Genomic DNA, 23,316 nt, shown 5'->3' on the forward strand with positions numbered 1-23,316 from the left:
GGTTTTTAACTAAAAATAATATAAACAGTCGATCGATTCCACGCCGGCCGACATCCTTTTCCATTATTTTTTTTTTACCGGCCTTTGCGAGGTAAACTGGCTCAGACCGGAGGAATATCGAAGAAGTGCTGGCCGTTGTGAAACCGTTTATTTTATTTTTTTTCCGGATTTTTGCATTACCCCCAGGGACGGACACAATTTCCGGTCGACTCGTCGGGCCGAGCCCTCGATATCCTTTTTGTGTTTGTGTGTGGGTGTGTGTGTTTGTGTGGAAATGTGGTGCGCACCATTTATCGACTGCAATTTCATCGATCCGTTCGGATACCGCGGGGCCAATTCAGGGTGCCGCTCAATTGAGTCCTGCTCGAACCTTTTTTCACAACGAACTCCAACCCAACCTGCCCCTTTAATCCCGTACCACCCCCCAACCCCCTTCCCCGGGGCTAAATCGAACCCCACCCGTCTAGCGCGTCCTCCCATTTCACCGGGAGCCTACTAAATCTACCCACCCGAACTGACTGACCTGACCCGGTTTGGCGCTTCGGGCGCGCGTTCGACACAAGCGGTTCGCCGCAGGTCGACGCAGCCTGCACGTGGAAACGTCGAAACCGAGCTCGGACCGTACGTGTTCTGGCCCGCACGGGCAAATTAACGTTCCGAGCGCTTCATTAGGATTACCCCCGTGGCACAGTAAAGCCGGGGCCCTTCCGACCGGGTGATGCAGAGCACCGGAACCCATGTCATGCCGAGGTCAGTCGGTAATCTAATTTTCCCCGTGCAGCTCATACCCGGCTGGCGGAGAAAGGCTAATCTTGTTTGAAGAGCATGGTATTTTTAATGTTCTTTCGTTTGGAAAGAAACGTACCCGAATGTTAATGCCACAATTTATGGCCTAGGTTTATTTACAGCGCTCTTGGGCTGGGCTATACTTCAATGAGCAATAAGGCAGGTCACAAACTGCTGTTGTCTGATAACGTTAAAATCCCTTTTCTTCGACAAAACGAAAACAAAACGACAAATCTTCCGAACGACAATATTGTTATTTGACGTTGTGAATGAAGGGCAAACCCACGGATTAAAAATGATGCAATCAAGTGTCAATATTGCACGATGAGCACAAATACTCGGCACCAAAAAAAGCTATCTCATCCCCGAGCTTTGGTAGGCCACCTCACCAAGTTCTTTTGCTATACCATAAAGTCATCATTTTATCTGGTCTTTTTATATGTTTTTCGTTACTCTACACAAACGTAAACCCTAGAAATCACTGTGTGTGGCAGAAAAAAATAAACCGAATCTCACAAAAATCAATAAAACTAATAATCTGTTCCGCAGGTACTGCGCACGGTCCATTAAAACCGCATAGCTGGGACCATTCTGGGGTCGCTCTAGGTTTTTTTTCTTCCCCAGCCCCCACCCGGCTCTAACTCGAGTGAATGAATTGGCCTACTTCTGGTGGTTGGCCCGCTAGCCGGGATTAGTCTGTCGTATGTGACGGTGGATGGAAGGATTCAGTTTCATTTTTGTGTCCACTCCTCACGCCAAGGCTCTTGGCTCATTCATTAGTCATGCAACCAAATCGAAACCACGAGGAGTCACGAGCGGTGACCAGGGAAACGCCCCACCGTTTTCCTTCCACCGACAAATACGTATACACACACATACACACCCACACGTGGTACGTGGTGTGCATAAAGCATCGCTCCCCCCACGCGGGTCAGTGCGGTTAGTTCTGGCAAAAACCCCAGCCTTTTTCCACAACGGGACAAGCCGCACACGTCACACCGGGCTAGCTGGGCGCGCTTTCCACGGCGCGCGACATGACATTCTCGGGACGGGAAAATCCACCTGGGAGGCATTTTGTGCAAAACCACAAAATGGTCACGCCGGGCCCCGCAACCGATGAAGGACGAACGGTTGCGCTAAAAACCCGTACCCGCGCCGGCGGGCATGTGGATAAGGGCTGCCATTTTTCATGCTGTAATCAAAGTGCTCGTGCCAGCGGTCGGTTTTTATTTTCTCTTCAGTACACCTCTTTCTACAACCAACACTAGCCTAAAGGGGCTAAACAGAAACGCGGCGGCGACACACAGAATGTTTGCATGCTTTATTTTGCGTACCAACGGTTTTTTCTAACTGTCATCCAACCCCCCCTTGGAAGCTTTCAAAGGTCGCACGAGCACATAAGGTCACACCGGCGTTATACATGCAGTCCAGGGGATGGGCTAAGCTTGTCCAATTGTACGAAAATCGAACCGAAACCGTCATGCCACTTCCAACAGCTCTAACCTAACCTCACGGTTGCAATTCAATATTGCGGATTTCGTCCTTCAACTGTCTGGACATTTTTAGCATGCAACTCGTAACTAACAGACGGTAGAAACGCCATTTTATTTTAATCCACCTTTGACGCACGGCCATTGATTTTCGAGGGTAAGTTAAGTGGAAAAATACACGTTCCTTTCCAGTGAGCAAGCATACTTTTTTTTATCGGTGAGGTGTATATATTTTATCTACAATTTAATTCTAACTTAAATAATTGTAAACCAACAAACTTGATTAACGATTATAACTGATGGTTTTAGTATGAACATGTATGTTAGTATGAAAACAAACACAATTTCCGTACTACTCGTTCGGGTTAAAAAAAAAGAAACGAACGAAACGGAAACTGAACCGAATTTGAAACATAAAACCCATTCAGCGTTTATGATATACATATTTTTAATTGCACTCTCCCCAGAAAACTGCTCCTTTAGCAATTCAACTCCGACACTAATGGCCATGGGTATGCCCGGGAAAGTAAACGTTTTCTCAAGTTGATAATTACGCTCTCCATTCATGCGTTTTGCGCCCAGAACGAGCTAATTGTGGGCAAACAATGTGAACGGTTCTTCTTTGGTCCATTAACGAGCAAGCCGGTTTTCGCAGGAGCGAGGTTCTACCGGAGATGGACTTTTTCGATCAAATTTCGAGGCACACAAACTGCGAAAAGCGAAAAGTGAACAATTTTCCAACGTTGTGGAAAGGCTACCACCATTCATGCGATGTGCAGTACCTTTTTGTTCGCTTCTGTAGAACGACTCTTAACGAGACGGATTGCAACAAGTAGTTTTCATTGTACCTTCCCAGTGGTGGAAAAGAAAACACGGGAAAACATTGTTCCATTAATAGCGCCGAACATGAGCGCCATCAACTGTTGCGAGACAATTTTAAAACAAAATGGCATTTCATGACGAAACACCCGTGGCACACGTACAGCGGGGCTCATTTTCGCCCACAGAAAGACACCATGGCGTGCTTCATGTTTCGCGAAGCCGATGTGCATCGTAAAACCCGGATCTTGGCGAGCTCTTGCGTACGCTTAAAGGCAGAAGAGCACCAGGCCAGAATGAAGGACCCGAAGCCTGGCTTGGAGCCGGCTGATTTGGAAACAATGAGAAAATGAATATTTAATGCGCCTCCTCTTGGCTCATTTTCCACCCAGAACCCGTAAGTGGGGAAGCACAATGATGTGCTCGTGAATAGGGAATGCCGAGCCCCGGAGCCGATTTATGAATTTGCCCCGAAATGCTAAGCTTGCATCGTACACAATTGTAGGATGGTTTTGGTTTTGCTATCGAAAATCGATTCTAAAATGCTCTTTGAAGCAACTTCCAAGTGCCGATGAGCATCATAAAGAAGGCCTTCCATATGTGTCGACTTTTGCTGTGTTCATTTTGGTCAGACATTTCTTAGGAAACATTTCGGTTACTGTTGTTTGTCCAATTCACCTGCAAAAAAGAAAATAACTGAGAATTCTGGTATTTTTCGCCCAACAAAAATCGCTTATCCCAAACCGAGATCGACGAGTGCAATCTTTTTAGAAATTTATTTGTTTTTGTTTATGTCTACACCAAACTGTCATCCAGTTGAATCGTTAACCGACAAACAAGCGGTCCGAGACTGTCGGAAACGGACTTAAAAGTGCCGTACTATCCGTTTCCTTTTTTATTTTGAACACACAGACTAGAAGCTAAATACATATGTGTCCGAGGCGTATCAGATAAAGGCCATACGGGCGGGAGCAAGAGAAGACCTCAAACAACATCCCGTGGTCTAGCGTCTACCAAAAACCCCTAGTGGAACGGGCTGCAAAAACGACAAACAGCCCGACCAGTCCTTCTGTCCACTTGAAGCTTCTTTGCTCGCTCCGGACGGTTTGGTTTGCAGTAAAATATTTCATCCCCGGTGACATCGGGCACCGACGCCAAAGTGGAGCTCAAATATTTACCGTAGCGCGAGCTGGAAAGCAGTTTTTCGACGCCTTCCGAGCAAATGAAGACACATTGTCACGATTTAAAAGGTGCAACCTTTTGGATTCAGCAGCTGAAACCTATTATTCAGAGTGGAATCAGCGTCAACTGGAGGTGGTTATTTCCTTTTAAACTTTAAAATATCTCCCGAAAAAGGAAAAGGAAAAGCATCGCTCTGCATTTCGACTTTGTTTGTTGCAATTAAATGATAAATACCTTGAGGGTACATCATAAGGTCGGTGTTATGCTAAGCTATATATTTATTACCAATATTGAGCTAATTAATTCCAAAATCAAACATGTCTAATATCCTGCTTCTCAACTCCAACACTCATGATATGCTGCTACACATCGTAATAAATACAGTTGGTAAAATCTCCTTAAGCCTTAAGTATTATGGCTGTTTATGGAATAATTGCAACTAACGACATGAACTATTCTGATAATTACTGTTAAAGCTTGACTTCAAAATAGTATGCATATTATCCACAATAAAACACAATGGAACCTTCCAAATTGGTAGTAATTAATTGTACGCAGTAACCATATTTATTAGTCTATACTGGAACAAGAATATTGTAAATTTACCCTTGGGTTATGAGGAACTCCCTTCCAGTAAGTGACGAATGTTCCTACACAAAATGTTCGTAGATATTCTAGCTTAAGCTACGCCAAGTAATTAATTAGAACTTGCTGCCGATGAACTGGTCCGAGGACGGGTAGGATATTTTCCGTGGGAAAATTCATTGTTATATTGAAATTAATTAATCGCTAGACCTAACATACACAATGGAGGATCGATTTTCTCGGGCTGGGAATGAAATCAGGGCTAGAATGTCGGGCAGACTGGCGAATTCCTGATGTTCATCCAGATGAGGCCCGGATTCCAAGGAAACACATTGAGTGGTTCTGTTGAATTGTGATTATCATCGACGTCGACATGTCTACATCGTTTGCCCGGGGTGGCGTTTGCACGTGCCGACCGAACAAAGCGTCAATCCGATTGATCTGGACAGATATGTGAATCTCCTTACCATGTCGGTTGCAATCGAACCGGGCCCATTCAGTCGGTCCCCGATCGCCTCAAGACACAATGCCCGGCTCGAAAGGGAATTATCGTCCATCAATCGGTGACGATGATGATAAATCGTTCCGAGGAACGAGCATCCTTGGCGCGGGTACGCAGCCTATAATGCAGGTCAGGTCGCACAAGTCATCCGTGAGACAAGCCCAACGCCAGAATTCAAACCATGAGAGGTTTGGGGCCGGGTGGACATAATTTATCCGCCCGCTACAAGCACGACTTCTCGTGTCGTGGTGGAGCCGCCGTTTAATTGAGAGCCATCCCGCGAAGTTCCGCGGTAGTTAGAGCCAGAGGTAAATTACCTGCCAGATAAGGAAGGATGATCTCTAGAAAGAACCCTGATGGAAGGCGGGGGAGAAACTTACGTTCAACTTAGCTTGAGTGACTTTTACAGAACATTCATCATCAGGCTGAAACTACACGAAACCGTGGATCCATGGATGGCTTCATACTCCCTTCCTATCGTGCCTCAAGCACGTTGATATACAAATCATCCATCTTTGCTCGAACGATCCTAAGTGTGCCGAAAAATCACCCTACCGGAAATGATAACCCCAACGCCGAAAGACGGCACGGTTGCTCTCCGTCCCTGCGCAACGTTTCCCGCGGAAAATGTTAATCCTCTCAATTTACATGATAAAGTGAGGAAACATTTTCGCTGTTATCAAAATATTTCACCCATCCCGCGATGTTCCACCGTGGAGCGGAGGGAAACGACCGAGTTGAAAATTGGAAACCGCACTCCGGCTTGCGGGGAGTTCACCAACGCTAGGGTTGCTAGGGTTTTGCACCAAACACCATCCCGAACTCCCGAGCGTATCGCCATATTGCATGCCCTCCGGCGTCCACACGACAAGATGCGGGCGTATCGGAGATCTACTGGTGCAATCCGGTAAAAAGCGTCAAACGGTGGGATGGCATCTGCAATTTCCTCGCCAACGGAAGTCCACACCCGGTGGTGAGCTCGGGGGAGAAGCGCGCACACTCTTGCACGATTCCGTCACTGGTTTTGATGGGTTTTTCACCGGTGCAAACCCAACCCCACTCGTCCGCCCGAGGCGCAAAGATATGTCGCTCGGATCGAGTGAGTTTAGATTGAGTCACGATGATACACTTCAGTGCGGCGTTGGATGCAGCTCGGTGCACCGGCCACTTTGAGCCATTCCTTCCCTTCTGGTACGAGCTTTACATCTTCCCACCGATGGCACGGTCTTAGGAACCTTCTGCACCGAATCTCTTGAGCTCCCATCTTCCGACAAGATGCTTCGCGCGACAGTTTGACGAAGAAAGTGCTGTATTTATAATATCCTTCCCGTGGTACAAGTTTTATGAAAGTCTGCCGCTAGCTCGGTGTATGGCGGCGACACGAATTATCTGCCTGCCGTTAAAAGGAGCGCGACCGACGGGAAAGATGCAGCCTTGTCGTTTTCTTCTCCAGCTCCTCCGAAAAGGTCGCACCATGCGAGCGTGATCATCGTGGGTTGGAATAAATCAGAAAACCATCAGCGTTGGGTGTCGCCCGGCACGATTAGGGCCCACTGGCAGCTGGGGACAGGGGAAGTTGTCGGGTTGGGCCGCTGAGTTTCAGTTAGCATTACAGTTCGCGGTGCTGAACACAAGCGCCATCAATTCGCGGGTAACTCGAGCTGATACAAGTGGCGTGATATAAATCATGGAACTCGCCGAAACTCGCTGTTGCAAAACGTTCAAGATTGGTAGGGAGAGGAATTGGGGGGAGGGAATGATGAATTTAAACACGTTTTTTCGTTAAATGGCATACAAAAATGTCTGCCATGCATTCATCGCGAAAGATTAATTTCAAACTTGAAGTTGGAGGTTGTAGGATGAAGTAATTTATTGTTGATTTTAACTGTATAGACATTTAAAAAAATAAATAAATTCCATATATTTTGTATTGAGTCAATACTTTTCCAAACATATTTTTGTCTTCCATTTTCCATTTGCCTTTAAATATTTAGACATCCTACCCCCCGTATCAAACACATAAGAACTACTAAATGTGCCATTAGTGCGTATGACACTTCCTTACACCATAAACTCTTACAGAACCCCGTACCTAGCGCCACTTGAACGTGCATCAAGATAGCATAAGTACGCCCCCCCATATGCAACTGTTTACGGCATCAATGTCAGCTAAATCTGCCGCCTTCCATCACGCAACGCTTCCAACGACGGGCACCGTGTGAGAAACTTTCACATGTGTGATGAGTTTAGTACAAGGATCCACCCAAGACAGAACAGGTAAATGACAAACCTTTCAAGAGTTTGAGTAGTTGGAGAGCGTTTTCGAAACCCTTCAACGAACCGTTCTCGTATGGTGATGGACGTCCCGCTAGAAGCTAGTTGACTTCAAAAGTGAGCCCTAAGATGCACATCCTTCCAGTTTCGTAGCACTTTTTTTGGAGGGGATACACAACTCCCTCGCGGAGTGAAAGCGTATCAACATCTTTCTCGGCAAACCGAGTCCTCGCGCCGATCGCAATGATGTTTGTATTTGCATAATAAACTTTTCACTTTGCTCAGCCAAAATGTTGGGTACCGTAGAAGAAACTCCCCGAAGCGGTCCTAGGCTTTTGGTGGTTTCGTGTGCATCCGCTAAAGAAAATATCCACCGAGGAATGTTGTTTGATGCCGCTTTCTGATCTCGCTCGGGTGTGTTTTATTTGTTCACATCAAGGATTTTATTTGTGTCATTCGTCGGTTCGCAACATAAACCCCCCGTGCACCGAACTGGAGCAAAGAACCCGCTCCGGTCCGCGCTTTTTGGATGAAGGCATTTTTCACGACATACGAGTCCACTAAAGGCAGTGGAAAGCTCGGGCAACTGGATTAGCATCGAATCGCAATTCGGAATCGAAGCGAATGGCAAAACTTTTTCCCAGCCGGCTCGCCGGATGGGCGACTTTCGAAAGCGCACCACTTGTTTTCTTCGCCTTTCATGTTTGATTGGCATTGGCAAACGAAAGGGGAAAACCCGTGAGAAGATTTTTCTCGAAGCACTATCGCTTCGCAGTCGCGCACTTTTCCAGTGCGCGACATGAACGATGTGGAAATGTTCTCGTTCTGCGTATTTTGGCAGCTGACTTACCATTCCCACTACGGTCGGGGGACGTTTCGGGCGACCTCCTAACCCACGTCTATCGAACCATTTCCAAAATCGAACACAGTAATTTGCATTTCTTGCAGCTTGCGAACGAAGCGTCATCCCTGCAGCACGGTGTAAGAGGTTATGAATATTTAATGGTTGAATTTCGAAACAGATCTTACGGTGGGTTACGAGTTGACAAGGGTTGGATTTTAATGCAAGAACTAGGAAAAAAGATTGACTAAAAACAGACGGGAAATGTATTGTAACTTCAACCAGAGGAACAGATTGCTAAGAATAATAGAATCACTGTTGCATTTACTTTAACAGATAGTTTAGAAATTTTCTCTCCATGTAACATATTTAAAAACCAAAACCAAAAGCTGGTGCCTCTAAACCGCAAATGTTTCAAACAGTTTAAAACAAACCGAACCAGTAACTGTAATTTAATTGCGCTTCCGAACCCATTGGTTAGACATCTATTCGCTACAAATCAGTCAAATAATCAACATTGACACCCGTCGCTCACCGCACGTCACAATAAACGCTTCGTCCGACAGACGTTCTGTATCGAAATGTTGAAATAATGTCCTAGAATCGAACCGATCCGTGTACGCACTTCACCACCGCCGAACAGAAACGATTACGGATGGGTGATTGTTTTTGCATTTTCAATTATTTGTCGATTCCCTTCGCTTCGGGATATTTCCTTTTTTTCCACGCATGTATTCCAAATTTGATTGCTTTTGTTGCTCTATTTTCCATTGTTTCCCGCTGGTAACAATTGGAGAAGAACGGCGAACGCTCGAAGGTCTCCCGCGTGGCCCGGGTTATCCTTTTCCACTCGTCTGTTTAACTCTCATCGGTATGCTAATGTTTTCCCCTTTTTGTAATACTTTTTCTTTTTGTGCAGTATTTTAATCACTTACGTGAAGGATGACAAAAAAGCTTTGGCTTCATTGTAATCGATATTCGAGTACAATTGAAATCGAATAAATTTTCGAGGAAACAAATGTTACTCATCACTGGTTGAACAACTTTTGGACTCTCTAGAATTGTTTGCGTTTATGTTTCCGATGAATACTGAGAGAGGTACATAACTTTATCAGCAAAAAGTAATTGTGATCGAGCAAAGTTTTTTTTTCAATTCTTCCATTGTGTATCGTATTTGATGACTTTTTCTTTTTTTTTTTTATTTCATTTTTGATACACTTTTGATCTTGTTAGAGCTCTTCGTAGAATTTGATGGTTCATAATCACATTTGGAAGCTTTTTATGGCTTGATCAAATACCGTTTCTTTTTCCCACAAACTTGCAAGCATCTTTAGTGAAACGGAATTGGCGGTAATGTGATACTCGGATACTCACCGTTAACACGTCCACTGATTTCTCAAAGGTAAAGGCTTTTTTACATTATAACTTATAACATTTTTTACCCTCACTACCCTTCAATCCAAAGCGTGAGCAAAGTTCATGTACATCCGCTAACGTAATTTGCTGTATCCACTTTTTTAAAACTAGATTGAAATCAATTGAACAGTTGGTGTTAGGCCCTACTGAGAATTTAACATCAAAGTAAATATTTTTCTAAATGTATCAACATCAACAAAGCCATACTTTTCATTCTAGGAAAATGTTTTTTTGCACTTTATATCGTTGGAAGCCGATACCAGGTAAAACCTAGCCATTTGTTTCCGCAGCATCCTTGCTGACTGTTTAAACAGCAAGCATTTGCTTTGCACTCCGTCGAATAATTTATACAGGCAAACAAAACAACCGCTTTTTATCACCTCAATTTTTCCCGGAACAGTACTAACAAGCGAGTAATTTTCTAGGAAAGAAATTCAATCATCTGAAAACGCTGCACTTTAGGAAGATATTCTTTTGAAGCATGTTAAAGTTACAGAAAAAGTACGACGAAACATACCGAGAATTTTGGTACAACTCGCGAAGAGAACAGAACGGAAGAAACAATTTGCGACAAACCGAAGAGCGTGCACTAGCCCTGGATCATTTTTCATCTGTTCAACACATTTTCCGCCACCAGGAAGAACATAAACTGAAGGGCTCACTGTTGAGTTGGGCGCCTCTGGGTGTGTAGCTTGGTCTGCAATGGAGATGAACCAAACCGCTTCTGGCAATGTTCTAGCGCGCAAGAAATCCACACCGGTGCTGAACGCAGCTCGCCATCATTAATCCTATATTACAGAGATTTTCTCTCGTTTTTTGCCTTCCACACCGCGTCGGATGCAGTTTAAAAAGAAAAGAATATTTCCCCGCAAACAGGGTTTTTTTCATGTTTTCTGTCGACTTTTAGACCGGACGTTTCCGGCTTCCTAAATCCTATCCTAATGCGGCTGGCAGGATTCCGATTTGCGGTAATAAAAGAATCCCTAAAAGCACAGACGTTCCTCCATTTGTTCTACGCCTGTTTGGTGCGCCTTTTCCGCGTTTGTTCACACTTTTTGTGCAAATTTTCCGAATCCTCCTCCTCGGGTAAAAATCCTTCTCCCCTGATACCTTCGTAAAAATCCTTCTCGACAGTAACGCCAAGCAGCTGTCGGTTTCGCTTTGTTCGCGTTCGCAATCCATAGATTTATCGTGACTTTCAGTTTGCCAGTGTGAAAAGCTTAATTACGGTAGAGTTTATCACCTTGGGAAAGCGGGTCGTTCGTTTCTATTGTTGAAAACAATGGATACAGCATAACGACCGGGTTCTCGGATGAAAGTGCCACTATCAACCCGAAAGATAAGTATTTTTTCAAAAATTGAACTTTTTTCAGAATAAATGGCACATAGTTTCCCGATAGTAAAATCTCATGACGTAAGATGTTGTTGTTACAGTCAACCCCTTAAAAATTGATCCATTGTTTCCATCGGTAAAACCATAAGCATTAAGCAACATGACACTAGGGCATATAACAGAACGTCTCAAAAGACACCGCCTTGTTAGATTGGTGTGTGTAAAATACAAAAAGAAAAATGGATCCAGAACTCCAACAGCTCCCCCACTCACTGATACGCACAAGTTCGCCGGCGGAAGGGCCGGACAAAAACGTTTATAACCTTCATCCACAGATAATCACGAACAAAGAAAATTCAATTTCATAATTTCCTTCGAGCATCGAGCTGGTACGATTTCGATCGGAAAAGTCCTGCATTGAAGCCCTTTGAGGGCGTCCTAGGACGATCTCATCCGAAGCGCATATAGAGTGCTCGTGTGTGTGTGTGCCGATAACAAAACCGGTGACTTGTAGGCCACAATCGATTCGAATTATTGGAAAATGGTTCGCCTAGGGAGGGAGGTATATCGTTTGTGTGCCTTTGTTGACACACATCTACCGATCTCGCCCGTCACCCCCATCCATCTTCGGTTGACTCAATTATGCTTTCGTAGGGCGGTTTACGGACATGAGATAGGAACTCGGGTCCTTCATTTCATTACCAGGCTGATATGTGGGTTTGTGTTTGTGTGTGTGGGGGAGGGAGAAAAATAAAACCTTTCGGAAAATCCCCCCGTAAAATGTTCTGATAAAGCTTTTACAGATGATTTCCCAACGACATCCCAGTTATCTGCTAAAGTGTCCCTTTGGTGGGGACACTTCTTGGATGAACAACACAGGCTCACTGAGTGCCGTATTTTTAACGAGATACATTATCACAAAAATATGTTCTCAGAGACGAACCCAACACACTTTGGTTCGCAACGTTCCCTGGAACCAATTAAGTCGGGCCGATCGTAAGCCAAGCGAGCAACATAACAAAACCAGGCTATCAAATCGATTTTAATAACTTCCCAGAACGTCACGGACCCACATGCACAAAGTATCCTGCGAAACGTTCCCTGAAGTGCTTCAAAGATTAGTGGAAGTGTATTAATAATCATTAAAGAAATGACCAGGTCGAACGTCACCCGAACGAAGGGAACATTTAAATTCGGCTCGCCACACTTTGGTACACTTTAAGTGCAGGGCATAATAAATGCTCCTGTGGAGCAAAGCAGAAACTTATAATAACGCCACTTAAAACTGACTCGCCCTTAGGTCGAGGGGGTGGAGAGTTTAACATAGAGCAGAAGATCGCGAGCCCCACTGCCGCCCATCATCAAAACACTTACCCGAAAATCTTGCTGCCCGTTATGGTGAACGGCCGGTAAAGTTTTCTTCCGTCGCGCTTGACGTTCAAATGTTCCGTCGGGTCCGGTGCCTCATAAAAAGTCCCCGTCCTTTTTTTATCGTCGCGGTCGGCTCCATCAGCGGTGCGCGTCCATTTTGCGACATTCTACCAAACGGCCCCAGCGGGGAGATTGCGGAAATTTCGGCCGCTGTGAAGAGAAACCACAAAAAATCCGACTACCTACCCCAAAACGGGCGATACCGCTGGTCAATAAACCTTCGGCCCTTGCAAAACGGTGGCCCATATTTCTAGGTCTCCTTTTGTTTTTTTTCGTCTTCGCTGTTTTCTTCCCGTTTCACCTGGCGCCGGATTGGACCCGGGACGAGGTCCTGCGCGCCACGGTTATGGTTATGATTTTTACGGTTATCGTCGGACGGTGTTGTTGTTTTTTTTCTGTTTTTTCGGTACCGTACGACAAAAGCCGTCAAAGGCCTGGACTCCCAATGATGGTCTTTAAGCTCAAAAGAGCATTAAATTTGCTCGCTGAACGTTTTGATTCGCTTTTCCATCGTACTTCCGGTTTGTCCCCCGCCCGAACGCTAAACCCTCCATCCATGCCGTGGGAGTGTGTTTTTTCCCGGGGGCAGCTTCTTCTAACGACCGGAAGCCGACAGTCCTCAACCGCATCCCTTCCCGACACCCGAGAGGACGATGACGATTACGACGACGACATTATACGGAGGATTATTAAAAGCTATTCCTTGGGCGGCTTTTATTTTTTTTTTTCTCTCCCAGTTTTCCACCAAACAAACTTCCCTCCAAAGGAACAGCGTTACACAGGGAGTTGATTCGGTTGCATCGGTTTCGGTAGTCACGTAGCAAATATTTCAACCACACTGACCAACCGGACATCATTGGTGAGGCCGGTTCTGGAAGTTCGATGTTTCTCAATTCCCAATCCCGTTACCGCCGGGTCGTTTCAGGGTAGTTAAGCTTAATCGAGTACGATTTTCGCTCTCCCGTTCTCGCGAACCGTCCATTTTGTCCGACAAACGAGTGAGAGTGCTGGTGGAAAAAGAAAATTGTTTGGCCTACTTGAGGTACACCAAAACCTCAGGCGGTTCTTCCCAGAAGAACCGAACCGTCGTGCCCATCGGACGGCTCGTGTATTCGATTTATCCCTTCCCGGAACGGGCTAGAAGCGAGCATCCGGCGCAATCTAATTTCCAGCCAGATTTACCGAGATTACCGGTTGGTTGGTATGATTTATAGATCATATTTTCGTGTTCGCCTTTTTCCGAGTCGTGCGTCTTTTGGGGGCTGCGTGGAGGAAAAGAGGAGGGGGGATTCCAATTACAAACCACTCCAAATGGCGTGGAACACGGACGTCGCGAAGGAGTTATTGAGTTTACAACGCTCCGACAGCTGCCGTTCGTCATTTTCGGGGCGGGCTTTCGTCAGGGATTACACATCGAGTGCAAACAATCGTTCCGAACGGTTCACTTTAACGCGCTTTTCCATCACCCGGTGGACCCGGTGGATCGTTTCCACGCGCAAGCGATCCTTAAGCCCCGCCGCTGGACGGTTCGCTCCGGTAACTCAATCACGGACCAAAGCCTGGAGACCCTTGTGGCCACCAGCCCCCTGCGGGTGGGCGTGTAAATATTTGACGAACATCCGGCGCATTAATGACTGGAGCATTGAAGTGAAGGGAACGGGGAACGAGCCACGTTTCGCCCGTCAATTAATTATTGACGATGGCAGCAGCGTTTGCCGCCCGGTTTGCGACCTGCTGGGAAATTCCCCACGATCGGCGTTGAAGACGTTCTCGGGCAAGATCCTTCGCCTTTCGCCTTCGACGAGACGCAGCATAATTTCCAACCATAACAGCTGTCGTACGTCGGGCCCAAGGTGACTCTGGGTCAATCGTTTTAATCCGCTCTCCGAGACCGACGGAAACACTTTCCATCCCCACCCCCGTCCCGGAGATGGGTGGTCGGATGCGAAAAATAGGACAACTTCCACCATCGGGGTTCATAATGCGGGTAGCGTTTAGAATTTCTGCTAAAAGTTACGCATGCTTTTTGATGAATGAACCCAGAAACGAAACCGAGCCCTTGTTATACAACCGGGAAAACAGGGTAATTGTTTCACGTTGGATCGGATAGCAAATTTCTCATCGCCGTAGCGCCCGGGAAGGGCTTAGGAAAAATCATCCCACCAAAAAACTCGACCGAATCGTTTGTTAATTAAAGCGTACAGTTTCGGGTTTCGTACACCGCCGACAGCCAATTAAAGCGCGACCTGCGTTCGCCAGCATAATTAAGCGTGGGCTGACTTTTTCATCCCATATAATTTTCATGCCATAGATGTGTGCACGTACGTGTGGTGTGCTGCCATCTGCGAATGACGTTTGATCTAGGCAATTGCCCAGAGGGCAATCGTTTCATATTTTTTCCCCGGTTTGGATGCGCATCAAAACAAAAAGTTCATTCATTTGGACAAAATAAGTTGGTAGATTTTTAGAACTCAATCATGCAAAGATTTACGACTATTATTTTGTTTCAACTCCTATTTTCCAGGAAGTTAAACAAATTAAACATTCGGAGCCTTTAAAAACCGCTCTCAATAGCAAAATTTTTAATTATGAGAATAATTGCTATTTCCCATTGTACCATATCCTAGTAATTGGTAACGATCACATTAAAAAACCAGATTACGAAATCGATCGTTAATTGACCCGCGCCCGTAATGAGCTCCAGCGAGTTACACTTAATTAACGTGTCGTTTCATCACGAACATAGGGGTATTTTGGTGTTAAATGTGTTTTCCAACCCATTGCCACAAAACATCGGTCGGAATCAAAGGTAGTTAAACGTCCTATTGAAATACATTTCCACGTCGAACTGCCAGGCAGCCACCATCATCATGCAGACCATCAAAGGCTTTTCGCGTTCGCAATGTTTGTCGTCATTTGTGGCGAGCTTACATGTTTTTCCCGGTGAAGCGTAGCGTCGTCGTTCGCAACTGTTTGATTTAGCAGCAAAAGTGTGTGTACGTGTGTAAGCAACAGGCAGGTTGGAAAAGCGGCAATGAAATTCATCACACACACGCTAGGTTTCGGGAAAACCAGCGTTTGATCCCGGGGATCGGTAAAGGGTTTATATGTGCAATGTTTGGACCACAATATAGCGAGCGAACTTTTTTTACGGCCCTCCCCGGCAGTGTTGTTTAGCATTTTAGCGGCGATGTTAGCCCCGAACAAGCCGACTGTTGGCCATAAAAGAACAGTCGAGCCGGTGTCGCTTCTCCGCAGGGCCATAAAATTCGAACCAAACCCCAAAAATACCCACGCGTGGCGAAAGTTCATTTCGCTCGGGTGGAAAAGTTTTAAAGCGGGTCAACATTAATTTCCACCCATAATCACGTTTATCCGGTAGCATCTTTCAAACAAAACCGATCCAACCGAACGGGTCGGGCCGGGGTGTTCCGGCCGAGTGTACGTGTATTTCGATGGCCGACGCCGGAACGTGGCGTGGGGTACGATAAAATAATTTCGGAAACTGTCAGCATTTATGAACGATGAAACTTTTGTGTTTTCTATGCAACGCTCCAACGCACCCACCAAAGGCTTCTCCACCCCGGAAGGGAACTATTCTTGCACCCCAAGGGGAAGGGAAAGGGAGGGCTGGTCTGTCCGGAACAATCTTTGATCGAGGAGCATCGTGATCGTTTGCGATGCGGTGAATATTCAACCCACTTACAGACAAAGGCAGCACAAACGCTCGACGCACGGGTTGGGAAAGGGAGCCGAACGTCGGAAGCTGAACTGAAAACTGCCATAAAATATGGCAACCCACCTTAACCCACGACCGCCAATCCTCGCGGGAGCGGAAGCCGAAACGCAAACGGCAAAAGGCAAACTGGAAAAGTTTTGATTTTCCTTCCGCTCCCTTTTGTAAGGGCTTCGTACGTTCCCGGAGTTGCCGCGAGCTTTGCCTGCAGAAAAGCGAATTAATACTCGAAATATTGTAACGCCAGCGGAACCATGCCATCCCGGTTGCACCCCGACAACGCTTGAAACAAATGAAACCTGTCATTTGATACCACGATAAGCATGAAGGCAAATTGTATCAAATATATCTTTGCCCGAGGTGCTCGTATTTGTTTTTACAAACTTTCCAACGCTATGTTTAATATAAACACATTTTTGCAAATGGGCTTAAAAAGGAATAAATGTCGGTCGCTAGAGGATTGTGGGGTCCGCGACAGCTGAGCCGTGAGTTCGAAACCCAACCGAGGCCGGACCCTCCCCTGTACGAGAGGACTTAGCAACCAAGTACACAATTGGAAAAAGTCTTGTAGGTCTTATCGGGCAGACATGACCAAGCCAAAGAGACGAAGATGAATAAGTAGATCACGTCACAAGTTTAGAGATTAAGGCAAACTCCTAAATACAATTCCCTCCTAGATCATAGTCGCCATATTTTTTTCTCTTTTGCACCTGAAGGTATGCAATTGGTTAACATCTACTCGAATAGTGATGGGAATGGGAACTTCGAACCAAAAAGGATCTGGAGGCTTTGGAACAAGTCCGCGGAACTAGGTGCAAAGGACCTGCCCAACGAGCGAAGAATTGGAAATATAAACTTCCAAAATAACTTAATATAGTAAAACTTATCAGTAACAGACCCAACAATACATAGTCCGTATATAAATTGTCAGATCTAGCTGAATAATCAATCAAAGGCTCGCTGGGAAGCCGCTGTTGCGTGGAAGTGAGATCAGCTCTCTTTTAGGAACGGATCAGTTCGGTTTGCAACACTACTTGACACTTGTATTTTTGCAACACTAGTTGACAGTTGTCAGCGGTTTGTTCGCGCGGTGTAGTGCCAAAGAGAACGATAAATAGTGTGGAAAGCTAAACAGATACTGATCTAAAATGGGTGAAACAAGCGAATCCGGCCAAAAAACAAAATTTGAGCATTTGGTTGTCGACACGTCGGTATTCATCAAGAATGTCCAGGTGCAAAACATCGCCGAAAACTGCTACACGGTGGAAGGCGTGATACGCGAAATCAAGCATGACAGACAGTTGAAGGCACTAGCGGTGCTACCCTACAACCTTAAGGTGCTGGTGCCCGATCCGGACGCGCTGGCAAAAGTTTGCGCGTTCACAAAGAAAACCGGAGACTTTGCCACGCTGTCACTCGTCGATTTGGAAGTGATCGCGCTGACATACGAACTAGAGGCCAGACACGTTGGAGTGGAGCATCTGCAAAAGGAACCAAAGCTGGCCATCACGCTAATCCAGCCGAACGACACGCTCTCCCTGCTGAGTAAGGTAGAAACGGCGGGGTTCTACAAATCGAAGCAGGCGAGCCCAGAGCAACTCAACAACGAACCGTCTCAAGAAGATTCGTCCAATGAAGAGGACGATAGTGGCGATGGCAAAAATGAGTACAGTGAGGATGACGACGAAGGCTGGATTACGCCAGCCAACATTGTGCAGGCAAAGCGTGGTTGTGGCATGAACTACCTGGAGGAGATGCCGTCGTCCGTCGCTTGCATAACGTCAGACTACGCCATACAGAACGTGCTGAAGCAGCTAGGGCTAAAGCTAGCGACGGTGGATGGCCAGGTCATCACCCAGACACGCACCTACATCCTGCGCTGCTACGCGTGCTTCAAGACGACGCCGGACGCCACGAAGGTGTTCTGTCCGCGTTGCGGCAACCAGACGCTGAAGAAGGTCGCCGTTAGCCTGGACACGAACGGTCAGCAGGTCATACACATCAACAACCGCCGGCCGCTGACGGCAAAGAACAAGAATCGACCGGTGGCCAAGTTCGCCGGCGGCAAGTACGCCACCAACCCACTGCTGTACGAGGACCAACCGCTTCCGCAGCAGCGTATCTCAGCCAAGGCACGCAGCAAGACGGATACACTGGCCGAAGACTACACCGCCGGGTTCTCGCCGTTCGTGATGCGCGACGTGAACTCACGCTCGGCGGTGCTGCGCGGTTCCACCAACCTCAAGCAGCGGATTGGAAACCTCGAATATGATAACAAACGGCGCGGCTATAAGAAGTGAACGCTGCTAACTGGCGTATGCTTTCAATTTTAAATTAAATTTTCTTTAAACCTGGCTCTGTCTAGGTCGAATTTCCCTTCAGTTTTCACGATATAATAAATTTATGCATATCGCATTGTACCATACAATCGTGTATAATGCTGTAGATTTATAACGTACCTGTTTTTATTTGTTAATCAACACCAGCAATCAGATCGTTACGGCTGCTTCCTTTCGCTGGCCTGCTGCGACCTTCCTCGTTTGGGAAAATTTCGGCACCACCACGCACAAACAAACGCAAACGATGAAAAATGTCCCTATCACCACTGAACGTTGGTACGCATTTTAGAAGCAATTTGTACCAGCTGTCGGCCCACCCGTCGACCGTTTCTCCCACTACACCAAATGATTATCGCGCTCGGTCCAACGCTCGGTCGATTCGTCTCACCCCGGTACCTGGATGGAAGATGGGCCGCAAAAGCGAAAAGTTGCTCGAAAAAGGATACGGCTTGTGGAATTCCGGCGTGGCTCCCGGCAGGAAACGCTCATGAAATCACATTCCATTCATATGTAAGCGCTCCGATTGAGGGTTGGAGATGGATTCTGCACAAAACGGTTAGCACTCTTCCCGCCCTGGGAAGCATTTAGCACTCTTCACTCTTCACAAGAACACCTGCACGAACCGCCACACAAACCGGACGTAGTTACTGCAATGAGACGTGGGAGGAAATAGAGAAAAAACAGCGCACACAAAACACGTCACAGATAAGGAGGATGGATTTCGTGCATTAATCATCCACTCTCCGTTGCTCCTCGCCGTCCTTCCCGGAGATTAATCCATGCGAATATGATTCGTTTTAGGGCACCGGGTTCACACCATTTTCTAATCCCACATACATATTCAGACACGCAACGATTCTTCCACGCACAAAGCCCAACATGGATACCTTCTTGCTTTCACCGTGTCAAGAATGCGTAAGTTCACCCGTTTCGTTTGTTCACCCGCTTTACGAAAACAAACTTCTGACGCGTGGCAAAAGTCTTCCAATGAACGATGAACGTGGTCCGAATGGTGGGAAGAGTGAGATTTTTGGGAGAACAAACCCTCCCCATCTCCCACTTCCTTTACCATCACCTTGCCAGACACGACCGTGTAAATTTCATTTTCCTCCTATTACAATTTTATGAGATTACCACTCTTCCCCGTTCGTTCTTGTGTTACTCGTTTCAGTATTGTCGGCTTCCCTTTTTCTTCTGTTTGTTGTTCTCTCGTTCGTCTTGCTTTCACCGAACCAAGTATCATTTGGCGCAGGGCCGGACACACTCGATCGTAACTGGCTCTTTTGTGGTGTTTTTCTTCCATCTTACTTCAGCTGCGTTTGATATGTTTCCATTACAATGCCGGTGCAGGCTCTCGCAAAGACGACGGGGAGGTCGCTTCCAAGCTTCCAAGAGGATATCCAATCAAACCGGCAAGAAACGCGAAACGTCTCAAGCAAACACGCATACACACACTCACCCACAAACACGTACAAACTCAAAGGAACCTCAACTACTTCTTGCCACCGTCACGAACCGGGCACTTTCGGTACACTGTTTGCTGCACATTATTTTTCGCACCATATTTTTCCCCCGGACGTCTTCGGCGGACTTGGAGCGGAAGAAAGCAACGCTCCTTGCGCTGCACAGGCAATGTAATCAAAATTTATGGGGATTAACGGTCGGTGGCTCGCGTGCGTTTGTGTGAGAGTGTTTGAGAAAGCAGTAATGAGGTTAAACCGGGGGCTGGTTGGGCAAAGAAAGGTACAAGACTTTTTGATGATATTTTCACCAAGAGTACTCCGTGCCGTGTTGCAAGCTGTAGTGCCAATCCTTCCGAAGTCGAGCTCCCCATTGCCAGTGAAAAACACACAAATATCCACTTCTTGCCATACAAATGTGTACATTAATTTGTAAATTTGTTTATTGGTTTATTTATGCACTCTTGCCATTCTCGCTACTCGCCTTAAATGTAATTTGTTAAAACTCAGGGTCGACGAAATGTCAGCACTTTGGACTCTCATATTTCACATTTTCACAGTTTTATTTTATCAAAAAGACTGGGCGCCTCCATTGGAAGGAAAAATGATATCGACAAGATTTTCCAAATACATTTAAATTTTAACGCACCAATCGATCTAAATGGATTCACTCGAGAAATGTTTTTTTTTCTCTGTTGGTATAAAAAAAATCATAAAACAAAAACACAATAAATTTGGTATAAAAGGTTTAAATTGGATGTACAAAATCTATCCACGATTTGTGCCGCACGATATAGGTCTAATATAAACAGATTAAATTCACCTACCAACATGGAAAACCAACACGTAACTGATCCACCAAAGCGTACCTGTCTTAAGATGGCTCTGCGGCCAAAGACCGAATCCACACGACACTCGTACCCTCAATGAAACCACTCACTCGAATGACTTTCCACCGGCTGATCCGATGCGATCCGGCTACTGCACGGCACAGAAGAGCAGGGTACTACAGCATCGAACCACTACAACCGAAGCGCAACATTCCCGCGGTCGCCAACCGAACGCCGAAAACACGGAACCGTCTATCTCTGTGCAGTGCACCCGAAGTCACCGGGTGCCGGGAGTAAACCGTGCATGCAACGGGTTCACCCCTCCAGCATCCGTTCCGTAGCTTCTTCCTCTTTTGCCGTCGTCGACGTTGTGACTCCACTCGCAAAAGGCAATAAAACAACAAACACTTCCCGCGCTCGAACGGGCACACGCTATCCGGGGGTTTTCACGGGAACTGTGCGACTCGTACGACTGCCAGCTGACGACTGAAGGACTCTCGGCCGATGGTGTTCTCTTTTAAGAAGGTTCACTTCGGTGTTCGGCCGACTCACGCAATGTGCCATTTTCCATGTGACTGTAAGCCGGAACGAGCTGTTGGCCTGATTGCTCTCTCTCTCTTACGAGTTTGTTAAACGGTTTCTCTCAATTCAGTCGTCCCTAGGAGAGATTTCTGAAACCCAGGGATGTAGTTTTTCAAGGGTTTTATGATCTTTAACGAGAAACCTGCTTATGCTTGGATTTATTTTTAATAAATTATGATAAATAGAACGCATTTAAAGCCATGATTAATAAGCTATTCAATAAGCGACATGAATTTTTCTTTTTATATTTTTCTTAGCTTTTTATTCTCCTCGTTTTATAGTTTTCGTTATTTGGTTTATTTTTTCACATTTTGTGTAATTTCGCTTTATTTCTTTATTTCACTATTTTCCATCTCATTATTTTTACGTAAAAACAAATACTACACACCGATTACTTACTGATCAGGATTGTGACTTCTTAAACAAAGTTGGTTGGTAGTCGATCATAAAAAAAAAAAAAAAACACCGATCAGATCGATATTGCATGCTCAATTGGTTCAAAACTCATTTCACCCAAAACTTTCTCGTCGAATGCAGTTGCTGGCAAAAGTTTTCCTTCTACCAATTATCGATTCCCCTGCCAAACATCCTCTTATTCGAAGGGCGCGGGATGATAGGTATGTGCAGCGTCGGCACACATGTGACTAACCTTCCAATCCTCAGATCCTAGCGCAATGAGCCCAGGAATAGTTGGCCGAAGAAAAGTTACCATTCTTAGTCTGGAGGCGAAAAGTTTCTTCTTCTTACGTTGCTTGCTGCCATAATATGACTTCCCCGTGACCGGTTGATTGGGTACTTCCTTCCCGGGGTAATGCCTTAGGCCTCGTCTATCACTCACACTCGCTCACATGAACCGTTCGAGACAGCACAAACCAAGAGCCGGGGCATTTCATTCCCAAAACCGCCCCCTCCGCCGGCAGCGAGCATCGTAAAGCAAAGCTTCACCAAACCGCTACCAAATAACTTACATCGGTAAACATTCATTCCCGCGGCGCACAAGGCCATAAAGTACCGCTCTCTACTTATTCTCCTCCAGTTTGTTTTTCGGTTTTCCTTTATTTTCCGCACCTTTCCCTCAGCCACGTTTTTTTGGCGCGCAGCGACGTCGTAAACCAACTAAAAATAAACCCAATTCACTTACGCTCTAATCTAGCGCCACCGTTTACATCGTCTCGTTTCATCCTCATACGGCTTACGGAAAGCTCGCTTTCCTATGCGTGCGTTACGCGCTTGCTGTGGTGCCTTGTCACAGGAAAGTAGTGAAACAAATAAAGTCGTTATTGAAGCCTTCCCGCTGCACGCGATTCCCGCCAGAAGCGGAAAAACTGTTATGAATTTTAATACACCGTTTGAGTAAATGTCATTACTTTGCATTTGCTCCGCCAAAAGACGCAGACGAAGATCTTTTTGGAACACTCCCCCACCGTCGTTAGAGGGATGAACCGATTGGGGTTTTTTTTTGTTTTGTTTACTCTTATTTTCCTATTTATATCGCTGTTCAAAACATCTCCCCCCCCCCAAAAACCGCTCTGCGTTCCCGCAAAGTTTGGCAAGAAAATCCTTCCGATATTAAAATCCATAAAAGTTACCACCACAATCCCAACGGCAAACAGAGCATCCGAGCGGTGCTCCTTTAATGCTCTGCGCCCCACACCGATCTTTTGTCCTTGGGATCCTCCAGCCTTCACTTCACCTTCTACTTTATTCATC

The 23,316-nt window shown here is 46.0% G+C and overlaps 1 protein-coding gene across 1 annotated transcript; it reads left to right on the plus strand.

The window, feature by feature from the left end:
• The first annotated feature begins 17,543 nt into the window (after positions 1-17,543).
• Positions 17,544-18,801, plus strand: LOC131265086 (RNA-binding protein NOB1-like). Its single transcript, XM_058267348.1, has one exon. The coding sequence runs from the start codon at positions 17,544-17,546 to the stop codon at positions 18,693-18,695; it is 1,152 nt and encodes a 383-aa protein (XP_058123331.1). The 3' UTR covers positions 18,696-18,801.
• Positions 18,802-23,316: the final 4,515 nt, after the last annotated feature.

This window comes from Anopheles coustani, chromosome 2 (genome assembly GCF_943734705.1).
Source record: "Anopheles coustani chromosome 2, idAnoCousDA_361_x.2, whole genome shotgun sequence".
NCBI lineage: Eukaryota > Metazoa > Arthropoda > Insecta > Diptera > Culicidae > Anopheles > Anopheles coustani.